Here is a 16,721-nt window from a genome sequence, read left to right as displayed (position 1 = left end):
TTCAACAAAAAGGTTCGTTCATTCGAATCGTTCGCAAATGACAACACTACTACCTAACATACAGACACTATGGCAGAAGCTGGAAAGAGACTGAATATGTCTGTGAGCCAGAAAGAGAGAAAGAAAGACTAAATCGGCCTAGAGACCCGACAGGAATAAATATAGGAATCTCTTTCATTCGTTGGCGTGAGCTAAGAGACACTACACAGCTGAGCTGCCCGACTTCTTGTTGGACAAGTAAGTAACGTCTTACTTTGTTGCTCTGGTGTTTTGCTTAGATACTCTAGCTAGCTTCATTTGCATAACATTACTTCATAGAGTTGAAGTTTTTTGTTTGTTTGTGGATATACGATGGTTATAGTGAGTCAGTATTTACAAATATTGTATCTGATCCATGTTTTGTAAGCTTAGCTTACAGTATGTTGCTCTAAACTGAAATATAAATTTTAGACTGGGTCTTTTAAGTTAAAAGCTTTTTCTGATACTGTGTTTTTAAAAACTATTTTTTTGCTTGTTTTCTGGTGACGTCTAACAGTGCTACTCTGTAAACACGCTGTTTTATCAGTTGTAGACGGAAGAAATGTCTTGTTTTAGTCGTGTTTACAATAAAGTAAACATTTCGTGCTAAAAGAGACAAATTGATGATGCAGTTCAGATTGGTTGTATTTATTTTCATGTGCTTTTTACTTTCTGATGGAAAAAGTAGCTCATATTCAGGTGGATTTTCCACCTGTATGTTATGCTCCCCACTTAGTATGTGGTGCTCACCACTTATTATTTGGCGCTCTCCGTGTAGTATGCAGTGCTCACCACTTAGTATGTGGTGCTCACCACTTAGTATGTGGTGCTCTCCACTTAGTATGCGGTGCGCACCACTTTCTGGTGCTCACCACTTAGCAGGGGGTGCTCACCACTTAATATGGGTTGCTCACCACTTAATATGGGTTGCTCACCACTTAGTATCTAGTTCTCATCACTTAGTATGTGGTGCTGTCCACTTAGTATGTGGTGCTGTCCACTTAGTATGCAGTGCTCACCACTATCTGGTGCTCAACACTTAGTATGTGGTGCTCTCCATTTAGTATGCAGTGCTCACCACTATCTGGTGCTCACCACTTAGTATGTGGTGTTTACCACCTACTATCTGGTGCTCACCACTTAGCACAGGGTGCTCACCACTTAATATGGGGTGCCCACCACTTACTATCTGGCATCGAGTGCATCCCAATTTTTTTAACATTAATATTTCAATATAACATTATAATCATTATGGCTTTCATAAAAATGTATTTTGAGGTAGTTAGTGCACTATAGGCTTTTGACTAAGCTTTTGTCCTTATTGACACATTTTTCTATTTACATAACATTTACGTAGTTTTGAACCAGTACTTGTAGATTTTTACTTAAGTATAAAGCTTGTGTTGATACTTTACCTTCTTCAGAAGTAATTTTAAAACCTTATTATCTATTCTTTTACCTAAGTAATAAATATGAAAAACATGTCAGCTTTCTGTCTGACCAATAGCAGTCGCTCAATCTGACAATTGCTCATGTCACCCCAAATTAGTCTCATGGGTGTGTTTGAGGAAGCTCCTGTTGTCGTACGCAGCCAAGTTTCAGCATAGTTGGTTAGCACGGTAGCTAACAATGAAACTGAAACGCCTGTCATTTTAGTGTGGGAGGTTTCATGGCTAAATTGGAGCAGCCTGGTGGCCAATCTTCATTAATTGCACATTGCACCAGTAAGATCAGAGTGTGAAGGTTTAATTAGCAGGGTAAGAGCACAGTTCTGCTCAAAATATTGCAATGCACACAACATTATGGGTAACATACCAGAGTTCAAAAGAGGACAAATTATTGGTGAACGTCTTGCTGGCGCATCTGTGACCAAGACAGCAAGTCTTTGTGATGTATCAAGAGCCACAGTATCCAGGATAATGTCAGCATACCACCAAGAAGGACCAACCACATCCAACAGGATCAACTGTGGACGCTGTAAGAGGAAGCTGTCTGAAAGGGATGTTCGGGTGTTAACCCGGATTGTATCCAAAAAACAAAACCACGGCTGCTCAAATCATGGCAGAATTCAATGTGCACCTCAACTCTCCTGTTTCCACCAGAACTGTCCGTAGAGACAATAAATTATTGTGGTCTAAAAGCAGGTGTTTCAGTTTCATTGTCCAACCACTGTAAATATCACCTATTTTTTATGCAGCATTTTCAAGCCTCTCTGTCCCATTGCTGAGGATATGAACAAAATACAGCAGTAATCAAATGTTCAGACAGCAGAAGCTTCAGGAGACCTGTATTATTTATAAAAAATAATAAATATCAATCTTGTGCAATGTATTAAACGTTCCCATTCCTATTTAATGTGGCATTTAACAAGGACAAACATGCAGCACTGTTCTCCTCAAGGTAAGAACAGCAGAAATCGTGAGCTTCGAGTACACCTTCTGTATTTATCCTCATCCATTTATATCTCCAAAAAGATCTAATAATACTGGGGTTGAATGACATGGACATTAAATGATCTATATATATATATATATTCCTTCCAGAATTACCCTTCATGCACTTTTTATTTCTTTCATTCAACAACTGTTTTCTGCTTGCCACTCTTCCATAAAGGCCAGATTTGTGGACTGCACAACTAATAGTTGTCTTATGGACAGATTCTACCACCTGAGCTGAGGATTTCTGCAGCTCCTCCAGAGTGACCATGGGCCTCTTGGCTGCTTCTCTGATCAGTGTTCTCCTTGCTTGATCTGTCAATTTGAGTGGATAGTATTTCTAGGTAGGTTTTGGATAATAGATTAAATAGTGCTCTTTGGGATGCTCAAAGCTTGGGATATGTTTTTATAACCTAACCCTGCTTTAAACGTCTCCACAACTTTATCTCTGTCCTGTCTGGTGAGTTCTTTCCTCTTCATGACGCTGTTTGTTCACTAGTGTTCTCTAACAAACCACTGAGACCTTCACAGAACAGATGGGTATTATTACTGAAACTAAATTACACACAGCTCTCAGGAATTGTACGTATTAACGTATTCAGTGACTTCTGAAGAACATTGATTGCACCAAACTTTATTTAGTGGTTTATAGAGTGAAGGGGGCTAAAAACTTTAGAATGTCTCACTTTTTTCAGATCTATATTTGATTAAGATTTACAAAATCATGTATTGTTTTGGTTTCACTTCACATTTATGTGTTATTTTGTGTTGGTCTGTCATTTAAAATACATTGAGTGTGTTTGACAAGTTAAAAAGATGCAAAAAAAAAAAAAAATGAATGCCCCTACAAGTACCACACAGCTAGGGATACAAAACAAAGCATGGTTAGAATTTTGATTCTTATTACCAGCCTGGTTACTAATTTGCATAAAGTTGAGAAAATCATAACTTGTCCCGTCACTATCCTGTGATGAAACACACCGGATAAGATACAAACGTGCCAAAGTCAGAACACACCTGGTTCTTAAAGGGAATGACGACTGGCACACTGATTGGTTTATTTTGCACGTTACACCAAAGACACACCCACGACTAATTAAGAGAATTAGTACCTTTTGCTCGTTTCGAGACACACAAACATGCCCCAAATTTAACTGCTCAATGTGCAATTGATTAGTGTACTATAGATCGCAAAAACCTTTTGAACAAACTGAATTTAAACTGTATTTGATTGGTCCTTTTATTCTTCGATTACGCTGGATTAGATGGTACAGAAGCCACGTGAATGCAGAACAACCTACGCTACATTTGCAGTTTAATATTTTGACAGCATGACGGCATTAAAAACGTAAATACCACCAAACCCTAGTTTAGCACGCTGATATTTTGATACTTAGCTGTAATTGCTACGATGCTTTTAAGCCACGACCATCTGCTACCAAATCATTATCCCTATTACTGTGCATTAGTAGTGGCAGATGTTTTCTACAGCTTTCCTCATCTGCACACATTCTGATTGTGTTATTTATGAAAAATAAAAAACACAAATTTGATGCATAACTTATTAAATGTTCCCATTTCCATTCAGCGTGGCATTAAACAACAAACCTGCAGCGCTATTCTCCTCAAGGTTAGAACTGCAGAAACATGTGGGGAAAGGATTGTGAGCTTCAAGTACACCTTCTGTATTTCTCCTCATCTATTTATATTTCTTTGAAAGGTCTAATAATACTGGGGTTGAATGGCATGGACATTAAATATACTGTATGAAAGAACTGATATAAAAATGGCACTCTGTGGATAAAACTGGGATAAATGCACAATGTATGCACTGTATGACACTCAACATTATCAACAAAGCCTTTGTATTCTTAACTGTTCTTTATTTATTTATATTTATAGATACATATATTATTTTACTGTTTACTTAATAATTAATAATTTAGCTTTATGAACTTTTCAACTGTTTTTAACTGTGTCACAAGGCACAGTTAAGCTGCATATCTTGCATTTATTATTATTATTTTTTTTTTAGCTTTTCTTAGTGTGCTGAATATTAAACATGCAGTACTGTCCAAATTGGGGTGTAAACTGAACTAAGAACTCTTTGTACTGTCAAATCGTTTAAAAATTGTTTTTAAAAAAATGTTTTTGTTGAAGCTAAAGTATAATTGGGTCACGTAACAAGACAATGATGGTGATGTATCTCAGAACCATCAAAATATAGAAAATTTAAGCGTTTGACATTGAATGCAGATAATATTTGACACTTTTCACAACACACACATAAGATACTTTCAATTGGCCCAGACTTAGCCAATCAGAAATTGTTTTTTGGTGCAACAGATCATGAAAAAGGTTGATTTGGGCCAATTATAGCTGCCTATTTTGTAGCTAAAAGGTAAGATAAGATAAGCTGCACTACTGTATGTTTATAATACAGATCGCTTAACAGACGCCAAACCAGAGTGTGAACATTGCATAGTTAAACACCTATAGCTAATAGACACCAGTCAAAAATCCAGACAATGTTTTTTTTTTTTTTTTTATAATGCTTTTGTAAGATATACTGTACCTTTTATCATGTATACAACTCTGCTCGCCATCAAAAAGCCCCTTTATGCAGTAACCCAAGTTTTTCTTTCATTTACTGCTCATATAACCTTTGATTCGTTTGTCTTTTATCTGTTTTATGTATATCTTTAGTTGTTTTTGGTCAGTGTATGCTTCCCCATTCAGGCTTATGTAAATATATGTGCTTCATCCATACCGGGCGCCTATTTGGAAAGGTTGCTAGGAGAAAGCCCTTACTGACAGTAATCTTCTGCAGTTTTCTGAACAGCGGGACTTTGATTTGAACAGGGGCTGTGGTGAGATGAGGCTGAAACTGCTCTTCAAATGAGGTACATTTTGACATTGATGATATTTTAGGATTGAGAAACCGGTGGAGGGGTAAAGAGAAATTGTATTTTCGCTTAAAATACGGGGGCATTCACTAAACATGTGGAAATAAAAAATAAATAGAGGTACTGCAAACAAAATAAGCAATCATAAAAGGCAAGCTCTGTTAAAAAAAAAAAATGTGTACAGGCCTTTAGGCATATAGGACCTATAGAAACGATATATATAGAGGGGTATTATAGTGAAAACAACTGTAAAAGCAGGACATCTTAAAGAATACCTTAACTGTTTAAGGTTTCGCGTGATTGTATTGCTCTTCTCTACAATGAAAAAACATTTTAACATTCTTTAACAAAAAGGATTCTTCAGGGGTTCTTTAGTAAAACCAATTCTTTTTTTTATAGAACAATGATAGGTCTGTCACTATAAGTATTTTTTATAGACCATATAGTTTCCCAGAATTTAATGTGATAAACAATATTATTGTATTTTATGCAACTAGTGTAATTACACTGGAATACGCTAATTTCTTCATTGTTTTTAAATAAAGTTGACACCCCAGCTCAGTCACAATAAACAGAGCAGTTTTCTGTTGTGCTGATTCTGTTGAGCTGTTTGCTGGAGTGAATCAAAATAGGGCTGTTTTCTCAGTGTGGATCAGGACAGGGGCATCGAGTCTGCAAAGGCTGTGGTTGAGTTTGAATCAGATGGGGCAAATAGCACATCTGACCATCTGGAAAGTGAAAGCAGTTTCGGTTTGTCTTGCTTTGGAAATTCCAGATGTCCATGTATCGCTTGATTAAACGGTGTGAAAGAATATAGCAGCAGTAAAACTGTAGTGTGTTTGCACACAAGTAAATGTAGAAGGCAATATTGAGGGTGGGAAAACTTAGACATCATGCTCTTTTATCATACAAAAGCTCCGTAACGTAATTACCTCAGTCCTCAGTCCAACACAGAACAGTGTGTAGCAGGACTATGTAGACTTAATGATCGGGCTGATTGTCAGCTTGATCGTGTGCAGTTTTCGTGTAGTGTTAGAGAGGAAGTGATTTTCTATTAACTGCCAAAATGCGGTGCGAATGAGCAGCGAGGAGGGATTTCTGACATGGCAAACATTTTGGCCGTTTGTCTCACAGTGTGAGACAAGAATTTTGTTTTCACAAAATTCCCTGGAAATATACCCATAAAAAGGCCTTTCTCATATGGAAATCTTGCTTCTGGATATATGGAAAAAATATTTTTGTAGGAGATGTCCTCAAATGATGAGTGCAGCATTAAACCTTTCTATCTACCATAATTTACGGATTTATTATAATAATTATTATTATTACATTATGCAGACTGCATTTTAAGGTGCACTATCAATGATTTTCTTATTTTCTGGTTATTAAGTGCTTTTTAGGCAACACCAGTAAGGAACAAGGGTGTCACCATGTTTCCCTTCTAATTCATCAAAGTCAAACGAGCGCTCGATGTTAATCTACACAGATTTCCTTCCTGAAAACTGTTTATTAGGGTGGGTAAAGTGCTTCTGTTTATTTACAGTAAGATTAGATTTCCAATCATGTAGCGTGGTTGGCAGCAGAGCTAGCCGCAGTTAGCAGCGTTTAGCACTAGTAAATTCCACCTGACAGAGATACCCTGAGGAACCTTAAACCACCTGCCCTCATTCTGAAGACATACAATGCCCTCGCTGGCGGTTAGCAGCTAATGCTTATACTGCTCCAGTCTCGGTGCTGGAGAAACTTTACTAAAACTCCTTTATATAACACTGTACTTCAGTGGAGTGGTTTTACTGCTGCTTACAATCTGACTGGTAGAATTTATACATAAGGCGTACTGGATTTTAAGGCATGGAATTAAAGGAAGTGCGCCTTGTAATATGCATTTGACGTGCAGTGAGAGCCCCTATATGGCAGCATGTCAGCTGGACCTTACAGTGTGAGCATATGAATCGCCGGCATTGTTTGCACATGACAAACCATTAAAATGTGCAGTGTGAGCTCTCCACAAATGCACCTAAAAATAAACAAAAAAAAGAAAAAACAGTGTATACTTCACTTTTTATAGCCACTGTAGTAAGTTACAAGTTAAAGAGCACTTTATTCCAGTACTATATAGAACCCAATGCGCTGAGTGCGCCCTTTATCCACCATTTTATTAAAAGTGAAACCATTTCCGCCATGGTTGCACAGGAAATGATCCTGAGACCTGATCAACTAATATCCTCAGGAAACAATATAGCCTCTGAAATAATACAAGGCACTGCAGAGGCAAATTTCCTTGTCACTCGACACAACACGGTATGACAACTTAATTTTCCATTGACTAAAGCACATGTTCTGAGAATCCAATAACAATATACTTCAGAGTGCTGGAAGGAGTGGAAAATGCTATACAGAAAGGTTCTGACTAAACTCAAAGTAATTAATTAGTTATGACTGTAGCATAAATCTAAAATTTACATCAGTAAGTCGTAAAGCAATTTATTAAGCCTCACGTCTCGTACATCAGCTTTCATCTCTCTCCAGTCCTCTGACTCACAACAAAACGGCTTAAAAACAGGAACAGAACTGACGTCATTACGGTATGCATGTGCTTATAGACGTTTCAAGTGCAGGTAAAAGAAGCTAGATGAGTGCATGATTTGATCAAATTTAATCAAAAGGAGTGCACTCACAGACATGCTGGTGCTGTTATTTCCATTACAATAGTGAGCAATTCCAGAATATATGCACAGGGCTGTTCATATAGTTTCTACTATATTAACTACTGAAGATGTTCTGATCTGAAGCAGTAAATACACGTCAGACACTGAAGATTTTTTGCAGAATCCAGTTCCAATCACAATCTGCCACAGTTGCCTTCTATGGTTTCTGCTAAGGATTAGGCTAAGTTTTAGGCTACACAGCATTTTGAAAGGTGATTTTTTTTTTTATTGAAAGGAAGTTTAAGGCTAGTGCTTGGCCGTACAATAGTTAATTTTTCACATAGCGCAATACCACTAGAGGCACTACAGAGCGCGATGTAGAACTGCCCTGCCGAAGAAGTATACTGGCACAGCTTGCTCACTAGCTAACGCTAGCCAGTTAGCATACCAAGCTAACACACTGGAGTGATGGTAGCTCAGCTCTGTGGAGTCAAACTCTCATCTCGCTGTGATCTACCTGGAGAGAAATGAGAGCAGCACTTTATCTGAGGAGCTCCTGTTGCTGTTCCTCGCAATATGAGTGTTTTTATCTGAGTAAAATAGAAAAACAGCAGCAAACAGCAACTATTCACTCAGAAAGAGACAAATGGAATTGCGCAATCGATTAACAGCTCTTCTCACCCAGATGAGCCCAGGGTGCAGAATCATCTATTCAGCACAAGTGACAAAACTCCCTAAAACTCTGGATACAAGATGCAAAAAAGCTTCAAGAGCAGTGACTATAGCCCTGTTAAAATATATTAATACTGTAGCTTAAAGGATCATTTTGATGCACACTGACCTGAATGTATTTGTTAACCGTAGAAAGAAGGGGATTGTAGCCGAATTTAATAACGTAATGCCTCTAAAAGCTTAAAAAATAACATGTTATTGTAATTTGATATTAAATGGTGTTTTACTTGTGCAATAGAACATTTGAGAAATATCTCTTTTGAATACTTAAAGGTTAAGTATTTAAGGTACATTTACAGAGTTTATAGAACTATTTAAAATATTTAGTTTAGTAAATATTTTAGCAGTGTTAAAGTAAATAGTGTATCTCTTTTTAAGGTCTATTGTTTTCATTCTTCAGCTGTTTTTCTGCTAAAGAAGTCTAAATTTCTTTATATATTGTGTAATTTTGTGGGACAAAGTATATCCAATAGTAATCAAAGTCTTAATTTAAAGCCTTAGTGTTATATTATATGTTCTCCGAACAGTACAGTCATTCAAAAACCTATATAAAAGCCCAGTCATCCAAAAAAAAAAAAAATATACAATACAATACAATAAATGAGTAAATAATAATAATAATGAAAAAAATACAGTGATATACCGTGAAACCAGTAGAATCTTAAAAAATACTGTGTATTTTAAGATTTGCAGTAAAACTGAAAATACACATTTTCAGTCATACAGCCCAGCCCTAATTTAAGACCAATCCCATTTCTCTTTTGCACCCCTACCTCTTATTTTCGACAAGGATTGGAAAAACCCTGCAAGCACCTGATACAGATATATACACTAGATAACCGTAGACTACTAAAGTTCAACAATCTAGCTGCTGGTAGTTAGTCAACTTTAGGGCAATCGTATGTCTTCAGAAAGGGGGCAGGTGGCGCAGAAATGAAGTATTATTGCCCATTCCTTAATTTCTTTGTGATGGGGGGCTGAAATGAGCTTTTATTAGTTTTTTAAGCTAAAAAATAAAATAGTGGTTATCTTAATTTAAACACTCAAATTTATAAGTTTCTTTAGTCGTTTGTGTTCCCGTCTTGTCATTGATTCTCATTGCCCTCTGTTTGAAGGGTGTCTCTGAAAAATCTCCATTTAAAGGGTCCTGTAGCCCTAACATTCCCTCCTAACCCCTCAAGCCTAACAAGAATCAGGACACCGTAACCATGTGCAAGAAAAACAGAGGAGAAGGGCTAAGGGGTAGGGTCAAGGGAGATAGGGGGATAGTGACATGGGATAGGGACTTAATCTATGACTAGGCTTAACACCAGTCTGGGAAACAAACCATTAAAACTAATATTCCTCATCTGATTTGTGCTCAGGTAAGCACTTTTAAAAACTGATGGAAAAAAAAATAACATTTCAAATAACATTTAAAAAATGAACATTAAGCCCACAAACACATTTTTGACTATTTTAAGTAAAAGCATTGTTAGTAAAACAGCAACATAAAGACTGTACCTGGGAGCTAAGCTGAGTCTTGATCCAGTTAAAGTAGTAGTTCAGATCACTCCCCTCCATCAGGTCCCGCCCCCAGGCAGCGAGCTTGGCAATGATCCTTGCAGCCTGAAATTGACAGTAAAAAACATAAATTTTCAAATTACAGCAGAATTAAAGTAATTGGCCGCACAGTTCCAATACTTTTGGAGAGGACTGTATTCACGGTACCCGTGACACTGCATGGATTATGAAGTGTTAAATGGCCGTACAACTATCTATTCATTTGACCCCCATTACCTATTTGGGCCCCAGAATCAGGCCTTATTAAGTTAAAACTTGCTCAATAATTCACATAGCCTTGCCATAAGCACCCTGCCAATGTTTACCCCCACTTACAAAATAACACCTTGCAATAGATAAGGCCAATTCCAAGCCGTCCCCTGAGGTAATACTGCATAATCAATTCACATAGTGCAATCCAATTACTTGTCCTAGGCATGCTAGTGTATATAGTGTACAGGGGCGTGAAAAAGTGTTTGGCTCCTTACAGATTTCTTATGTTTTTGCATTTGTCATACTACATTTTTCTGATTATCAAACAAACTTTAATATCAGACACATAAAACCTGAGTAAATATAAAAATGCAATTTTTTAAATGATATATTTTATTAAGAGAAGAAAAAGTTGACAACATGAAGCTAAAAGATCTCAAAAAGCTGCACATCATGCCGCAATCGGAAGAAATTCAAAAGCAGGTGAGACAACAAAGTCATTGATCATCTATCAGTCTGGAAAAAGTTACAAAGTCATTTCTAAAGCTTTGGAACTCCAGCAGACCCCAGTAAGAGTTATTATTCACAAATGGAAAAAACACTGGTGAACCTTTCCAGGAGTGACCAGCCAACCGAAATTACTCCAAAAGGGCATGGACAACTCATCCACGAGGCCACAAAAGAACCTAGAACAACATTTAAAGAAGTGCGGGTCTGCAGGATGGAACCAGAAATTCTTCTGTTTACCAGAAAATCCTAAATCCTAAAGGAGAATGTCCGGCCATCTGTTCGTGACCTCAAGCTCAGGTGTACTTGGGTTCTGCAGCAGGACAATGATCCAAAGCACACAAACAAGTATACCTCTGAATGGCTTGAAGAAAAAAAAAAAAACACTAAATGATGGTTTTGGAGCAGCCTTGTCAAAGTCGGATTTAGCTGCTGTGGCCTGATCTTAAACGGGCTGTTCTTGCTTGAAAACCATCCACCCTGCCAAGGGTGGCTCAACCAAGGTTTTTCAAACAGGGCTAGATTGGTTTGGATAATTTTATTTATTATAGAAAACTCTCTTTTAAAATATGCTTTTGATATTTACTCAGGTTATCTGTGTCTGAAATTAAAGTTTGTTTGACATATGGAAAAATATAAGTATGATAACAAAAAGCAAAATAAAAAAAAAAAAATCTGTAGGAGGCAGATACTTTTTCACACCACTGTATATAAACTACTGTGCATTCATTGGGAATTTTGGTCCATTCAAAAATATTCAGGGATTTTACAGCATCTATTTTTCTAGTCTGTGTGATGCGGCACTAAATGCTAATTGATGTGATGGTTCACTCCTCTTTCCAGCATAATATTAGCAAGAATGACACTGCAAATTCCAATGGTACTTATCTGTAATGGACCATCCCAATGACTAATTAGCGGCTTGGTCCTGTTAGCATTTGCAGTATCTCTGGGTATATGACACAGCAGTGAGGCAATGCTGCGTTCCACTAATGTCCCCACTGTGACATTTACACGGCTGGGTGGAATGTAGCCTCTTTCATTAAGAGAGGTGAGGACGGCTGAAGGGATCAACACCATCCTCTTTTCGGTCTCGCGGCACAGCGGTCCCATGCCACTGCCAGAGGCTGCCCAGAGGCTAATTAAGCCGTGACGAACACCTCTGCTGCAGGCCACCTGAAGCAGGTGCCCTTGAATGTGGAGAATTCAGAGAAAATCATTAAACCTTTAATTGACTGTTTAGAGAGATGCCTGTGATGAATTATTGATGCAGCGAGCTGTAATTAGTGAACTCTAATCAGAGGCTTAAGGGTAATGCCAATAAGTAATAAGCAAATGAAGAGCGTAATAATTAAAACGGCCACTCCAACCCTACTCGCTTCCAGTTAAGAGCGGCCTCTGTAAACAAAGACCCAGGTGCATTTTCTCAACATGATGAAGTACGAGAGCTTATTAGCAACACCTTCAGGTCTTTGTGTCCTTGTATTGAGCATTTAGATGAAGTAGATGTTTATTTATAACAATTAAAATTGGAAGAAAAACATAACTTGGGTGTTATGACTTGGGTGGCCATAAAGGGCCATGAATCAGCTGTAAAATCAGGGTTAAATCAAAAAGCCAACAATAAAGGAGTAAATTGAGTGGGTTTGCTGTGAGAAAAAGACATATAGTGGTGCAAAAAAAGTATTTGCCCCATACAAGTTTCTTTTGTTTTTGCGTTTTTGTCATACTTACATTTTTCAGATTACCAAACAAACTTTAATATCAGATAAATATCAAAGATAATAAAGAGTAAATATAAAAAGCACTTTTTTAAATTGATAATTTTATTTATTAAGGGAAATGTATTCAAACCAATTTGTGAAAAAGGGTTTGCCCCCCCATAAATTAACTGTGATTAACTACAGTTTTTGGAAAGCTGAGCTTAATTTCACTACTAGCCACAACCAGACCTGTAGAATCAAGAAATCACCTAAATAGTACCTGTCTGACAACATGTGTCTGTAACACATTATACGCAATCTGAAGAATAAAAAAAAAAACAGATGAGAAAACAAAGTCACTGACATTTGTCAGTCTGGAAAAGGTTACAAAGTCATTTCTAAGGTTTTGGGACTCCAGTGGACCCCAGTGAAAGCTAATATTTACAACTCAGGAAAACATGGAACACTGGCGAACCTTTCCAGGAGTGGCCGGCTGGCCGACAGTAATTACTCCAAAAGGGCATCGACAACTCATCCAGGAGGTCACAAAAGAACCCAGAACAAGATTTAAAGAACTGCAGGTCTTACCTGCTTCAGTTAAAGTCAGTAGTAATAATTTAATAATAAGAAAGAGATGATAATAATGATTTAATAATAAGGTTAAAAACAGTCTCCATTAGACAGTTCCAAGGCAAAAAATTGTGCTGCACAAAAAGAACACAACGGCCCATCTCACATTTACCAACAAACATCTTGATGATCTTCTTTGGACTGACGTGACAAAAGTAGAACTTTTTGGAAGGTGTGTGTCCCATTACATCTGGTGTAAAACTAACATTTCATTTCAGAAAAAGAACATCATACTGAACGTAAAACATGGTGGTGGTAGTGTGATGGTCTGGGGCTGCTTTGCTGCTTCAGGGTTTGGATAACATGCTGTAATAGATGGCACCAGGAATTCTGCTGTTTATTAGACAATCCTGAAGGAGAATATCCGCCACCTGTTTATGACCTCAAACTCAGGCGTACTTGGGTTCTGCAGCAGGACTATGATCCAAAGCACACAAACAAGTTCACCTCTGAATAGCTGGAAAAAAATAATAAATGACATTTTTGGAGTGGTCTAGTCAAAGTCTGATTGAGATTCTGTGGCTGATCCTAAACAGGATGTTCTCACTGGAAAGCCCTTTAATGTGTCTGAATTAAAACAATTCTGTAAATAAGAACGGACCAAAATTTAAAATATTGGATTGTTGCCGTGAAGGGTGGCACGAACAAGTTGTTAGGTTTAGGGGCAAACACTTTTTCACACAGGGCTAGATTGGATTGGATTTTTTCCCCCTTTAATAAATAAAATTATCATTTAAAAAGTTTGTTTTATATTTACTCAGGTTATCTCTGTCTAAAACTAAAAATTGGTTTGGTCATTGGGAAAAATATCAGTATTACAAAAAAAGCAAAAACAAAAGAAATCTGTATGGGGCAAATACTTTTTCACTTTACGGTACATTAGTGAGAAAGCAGAGTGGAATACTGTGTATCACTGAAAACAGCAGCATGCTTCAGTGAAGGCCAGGGATATAACTATTAGCTGATGAAAGTCAAATAATTGATGGCGCCATTGAGAGCCCTACTGATGCTTCACTGAGCACTCGATAATCCTATATATTGTTCATACAATACATGGTCATTCTAACTCTCTAGGAAATTTGATAGTGATACGTCTTCTATTATTTTATCTAGGGATGTCTGGATCAAGCCTTTATGCCTCCTGATCCAATCAGAGTACCTCAATGCTGATAGTCACATTTTACCAATCTGATCTGATTTCTGATATCTGTGTCTATTGTGTGTTTTTAATTCTAATTTCTATTCAAAACCCTGGTTTTGCCACTCTGTGTTAATGCAAATGGTGAAAGATGGCTAAAATTATGCACAGACCCAGAGTTTTCATTGTTTTCATGTTTTTTTTTCCACAGTAATTTACCAGTTTTTCTCTGGTGCAGTATACAATCTGAACTTACAGACAAAGCAACACGAACAGACAGGGCCTAGCTAACACATTAGCACCCATTCCAACAGTAGAGAAATTAAACATAAAACTTACAAACTGCATATTAGCTCCTTGTTAAAAACAGCTTGCCATATGAGTAATTCATTAGCTTAACGTAGCTTAGCTACACAGTTAACAAATTAGCAACTTATTTGCAAGTTTAGCAGAGCTCACTGCAAAACAAACAGACCACAAAACATAAGAGATTAACACTAAATAAAATGAACTGACTGAAGATGCAATCGGTTCTAAATATCAGCAGAAAGTTTCTGAACTCTTTTTTTCAATTAAAAACTTAAGATTTTGAAATGCAAACTGAAAGAAGACATATTCAAGATTGTCCTCTATTCGTAGGTAAACACTCAAACTAAGATTAATGTACACAAATAATTTAGATCAAGTTTTGTTTTGAATCTAATCTCCATTCCATTTTCTGCTCGTGCTCAAACAACTCTTAGGTGGCTCAGATCGACCCATCAGAGGCTTTTACTCAAACTTCTGAAATTCACAGTGTTATAAAAGCAAACAGAAGTGAAGAAAGTGTGGGAAGCAGTTTATCCATTCAAAAAAATAGAGAAAGCAGCATGAAACAGTCATCAAGGCCAGAAGTAGTCCCATCCTTTAATGCTGACAATTTATGGAGGTCACTGACTAAAAGCCACAGATCAGAGAAACATCGGCACTCACTCAATGCGGGAGCTCAACCCCTATCTGTGCACTGCTCAAGGCTAAATACACTAAAAAGAAAATGACGCACCGTGAAGGAGCTGTTGGAAGGTTGTTAGAATAGAATGGAACTTCACACAGTACCAGTCAAAAGTTTGGACACACCTTCTATTTTAATGTTTTTTTTTCTGCCTACATACTAAATGAATACTAAAGTCATCTAGACTATGAAGGAACACCTAAGGAATCATGTTGTAAATTAAAAGTTTTAAACAAACCAAAATACTCAAGCATTTAGGTGCTTTTAATCTGGGAAGCTGTTAACTTGCAGTTTCTGAGGTTGGTAACTTTGATGAACTCTTGGTCAAATACTGCTTACATCAGGCTTAAAAATGCCAAATGCAAAAACAGAAACTGCACAGACATTGGATTTTATTACTTCTATTTTAGCATATCTAACATATTTTTCTATTGGCTTCTGTTGGCATACTGGCCCTATATTCTGTCTTCACTTAATGCTGTAATTATGTTTCCCAGGCTACCATCTCGTTGGTTTACATTTCTGTTTCATATAGTGGTTAAATAATGTTAATAATGTAATAATATTGTGATAAAAATAATAAATGAAATAACTTTATTCACAAAAAATGTGACCATGATGTTATCGATTACAGAAATACTTTTGTATGACGTGTCAATATGTAACAAAAAGTCTGGGTATTGAAATTCAATACTTAAAAGGCACGGACAGAAATGTCTCGGTACTACAAGTACTGAAAAGTCAAAAAAAAAAAAAAAAACACGCCAAACCCAGAAAGCGCACAATGAGTTAAAAACAACTGCGATGGCGCTCTGGTGCACACAAGCACAGAGCATGCTCAGAAACACGGTGAGCCTGTTCACGGTGATCATTCAAATTGGTGATCATTGAAACTGTCGACCCACCGCCGCCGTGCTAAAATCTCAGGCACTCGCTCACTCGCTCTCGCACTAACGCGCTGTCTCTCCCTCTCTCCTGAGATATTATAACACAGTAAAAAAAGATTTAGTCTGCTAGACCTAAACCACACTACACTATTATTACTGTCCCCTTTAAAAAATACAGGGAACTAACAGCATTAAGAAAAAAATCATGATTATAATTAATTTTTTAAATGATTGACACCACTAAAATAACTCCTTTTTTTAAATAACTCTTAAAACTAAAGTGCACGAAGCAGTATGCTTAGAGAAAATATTTGTAGTTTAAGCACAAGCAGTGATTTTTGTTTACAAACCACAAACATGTTCACTGTTTG

The 16,721-nt window shown here is 37.1% G+C and overlaps 1 protein-coding gene across 3 annotated transcripts in view; it reads right to left on the bottom strand.

Moving 5' to 3' along the window:
- Positions 1-16,721, bottom strand: part of atp6v1h (ATPase H+ transporting V1 subunit H) — a 95,113-nt gene that overhangs the window by 64,471 nt on the left and 13,921 nt on the right. For all 3 annotated transcript variants that reach the window (XM_007260174.3, XM_007260175.4, XM_015608574.3), the window contains exon 6: positions 10,243-10,347. In XM_007260174.3, coding sequence (XP_007260236.1) covers positions 10,243-10,347 — 105 coding nt within the window. The remainder of the gene's footprint in view (positions 1-10,242; positions 10,348-16,721) is intronic.

Source organism: Astyanax mexicanus, chromosome 8 (assembly GCF_023375975.1).
Source record: "Astyanax mexicanus isolate ESR-SI-001 chromosome 8, AstMex3_surface, whole genome shotgun sequence".
Taxonomy (NCBI): domain Eukaryota; kingdom Metazoa; phylum Chordata; class Actinopteri; order Characiformes; family Acestrorhamphidae; genus Astyanax; species Astyanax mexicanus.
Note: the sequence above shows the minus strand (reverse complement) of the source record. Positions and strands in the feature narration are given on the sequence as shown.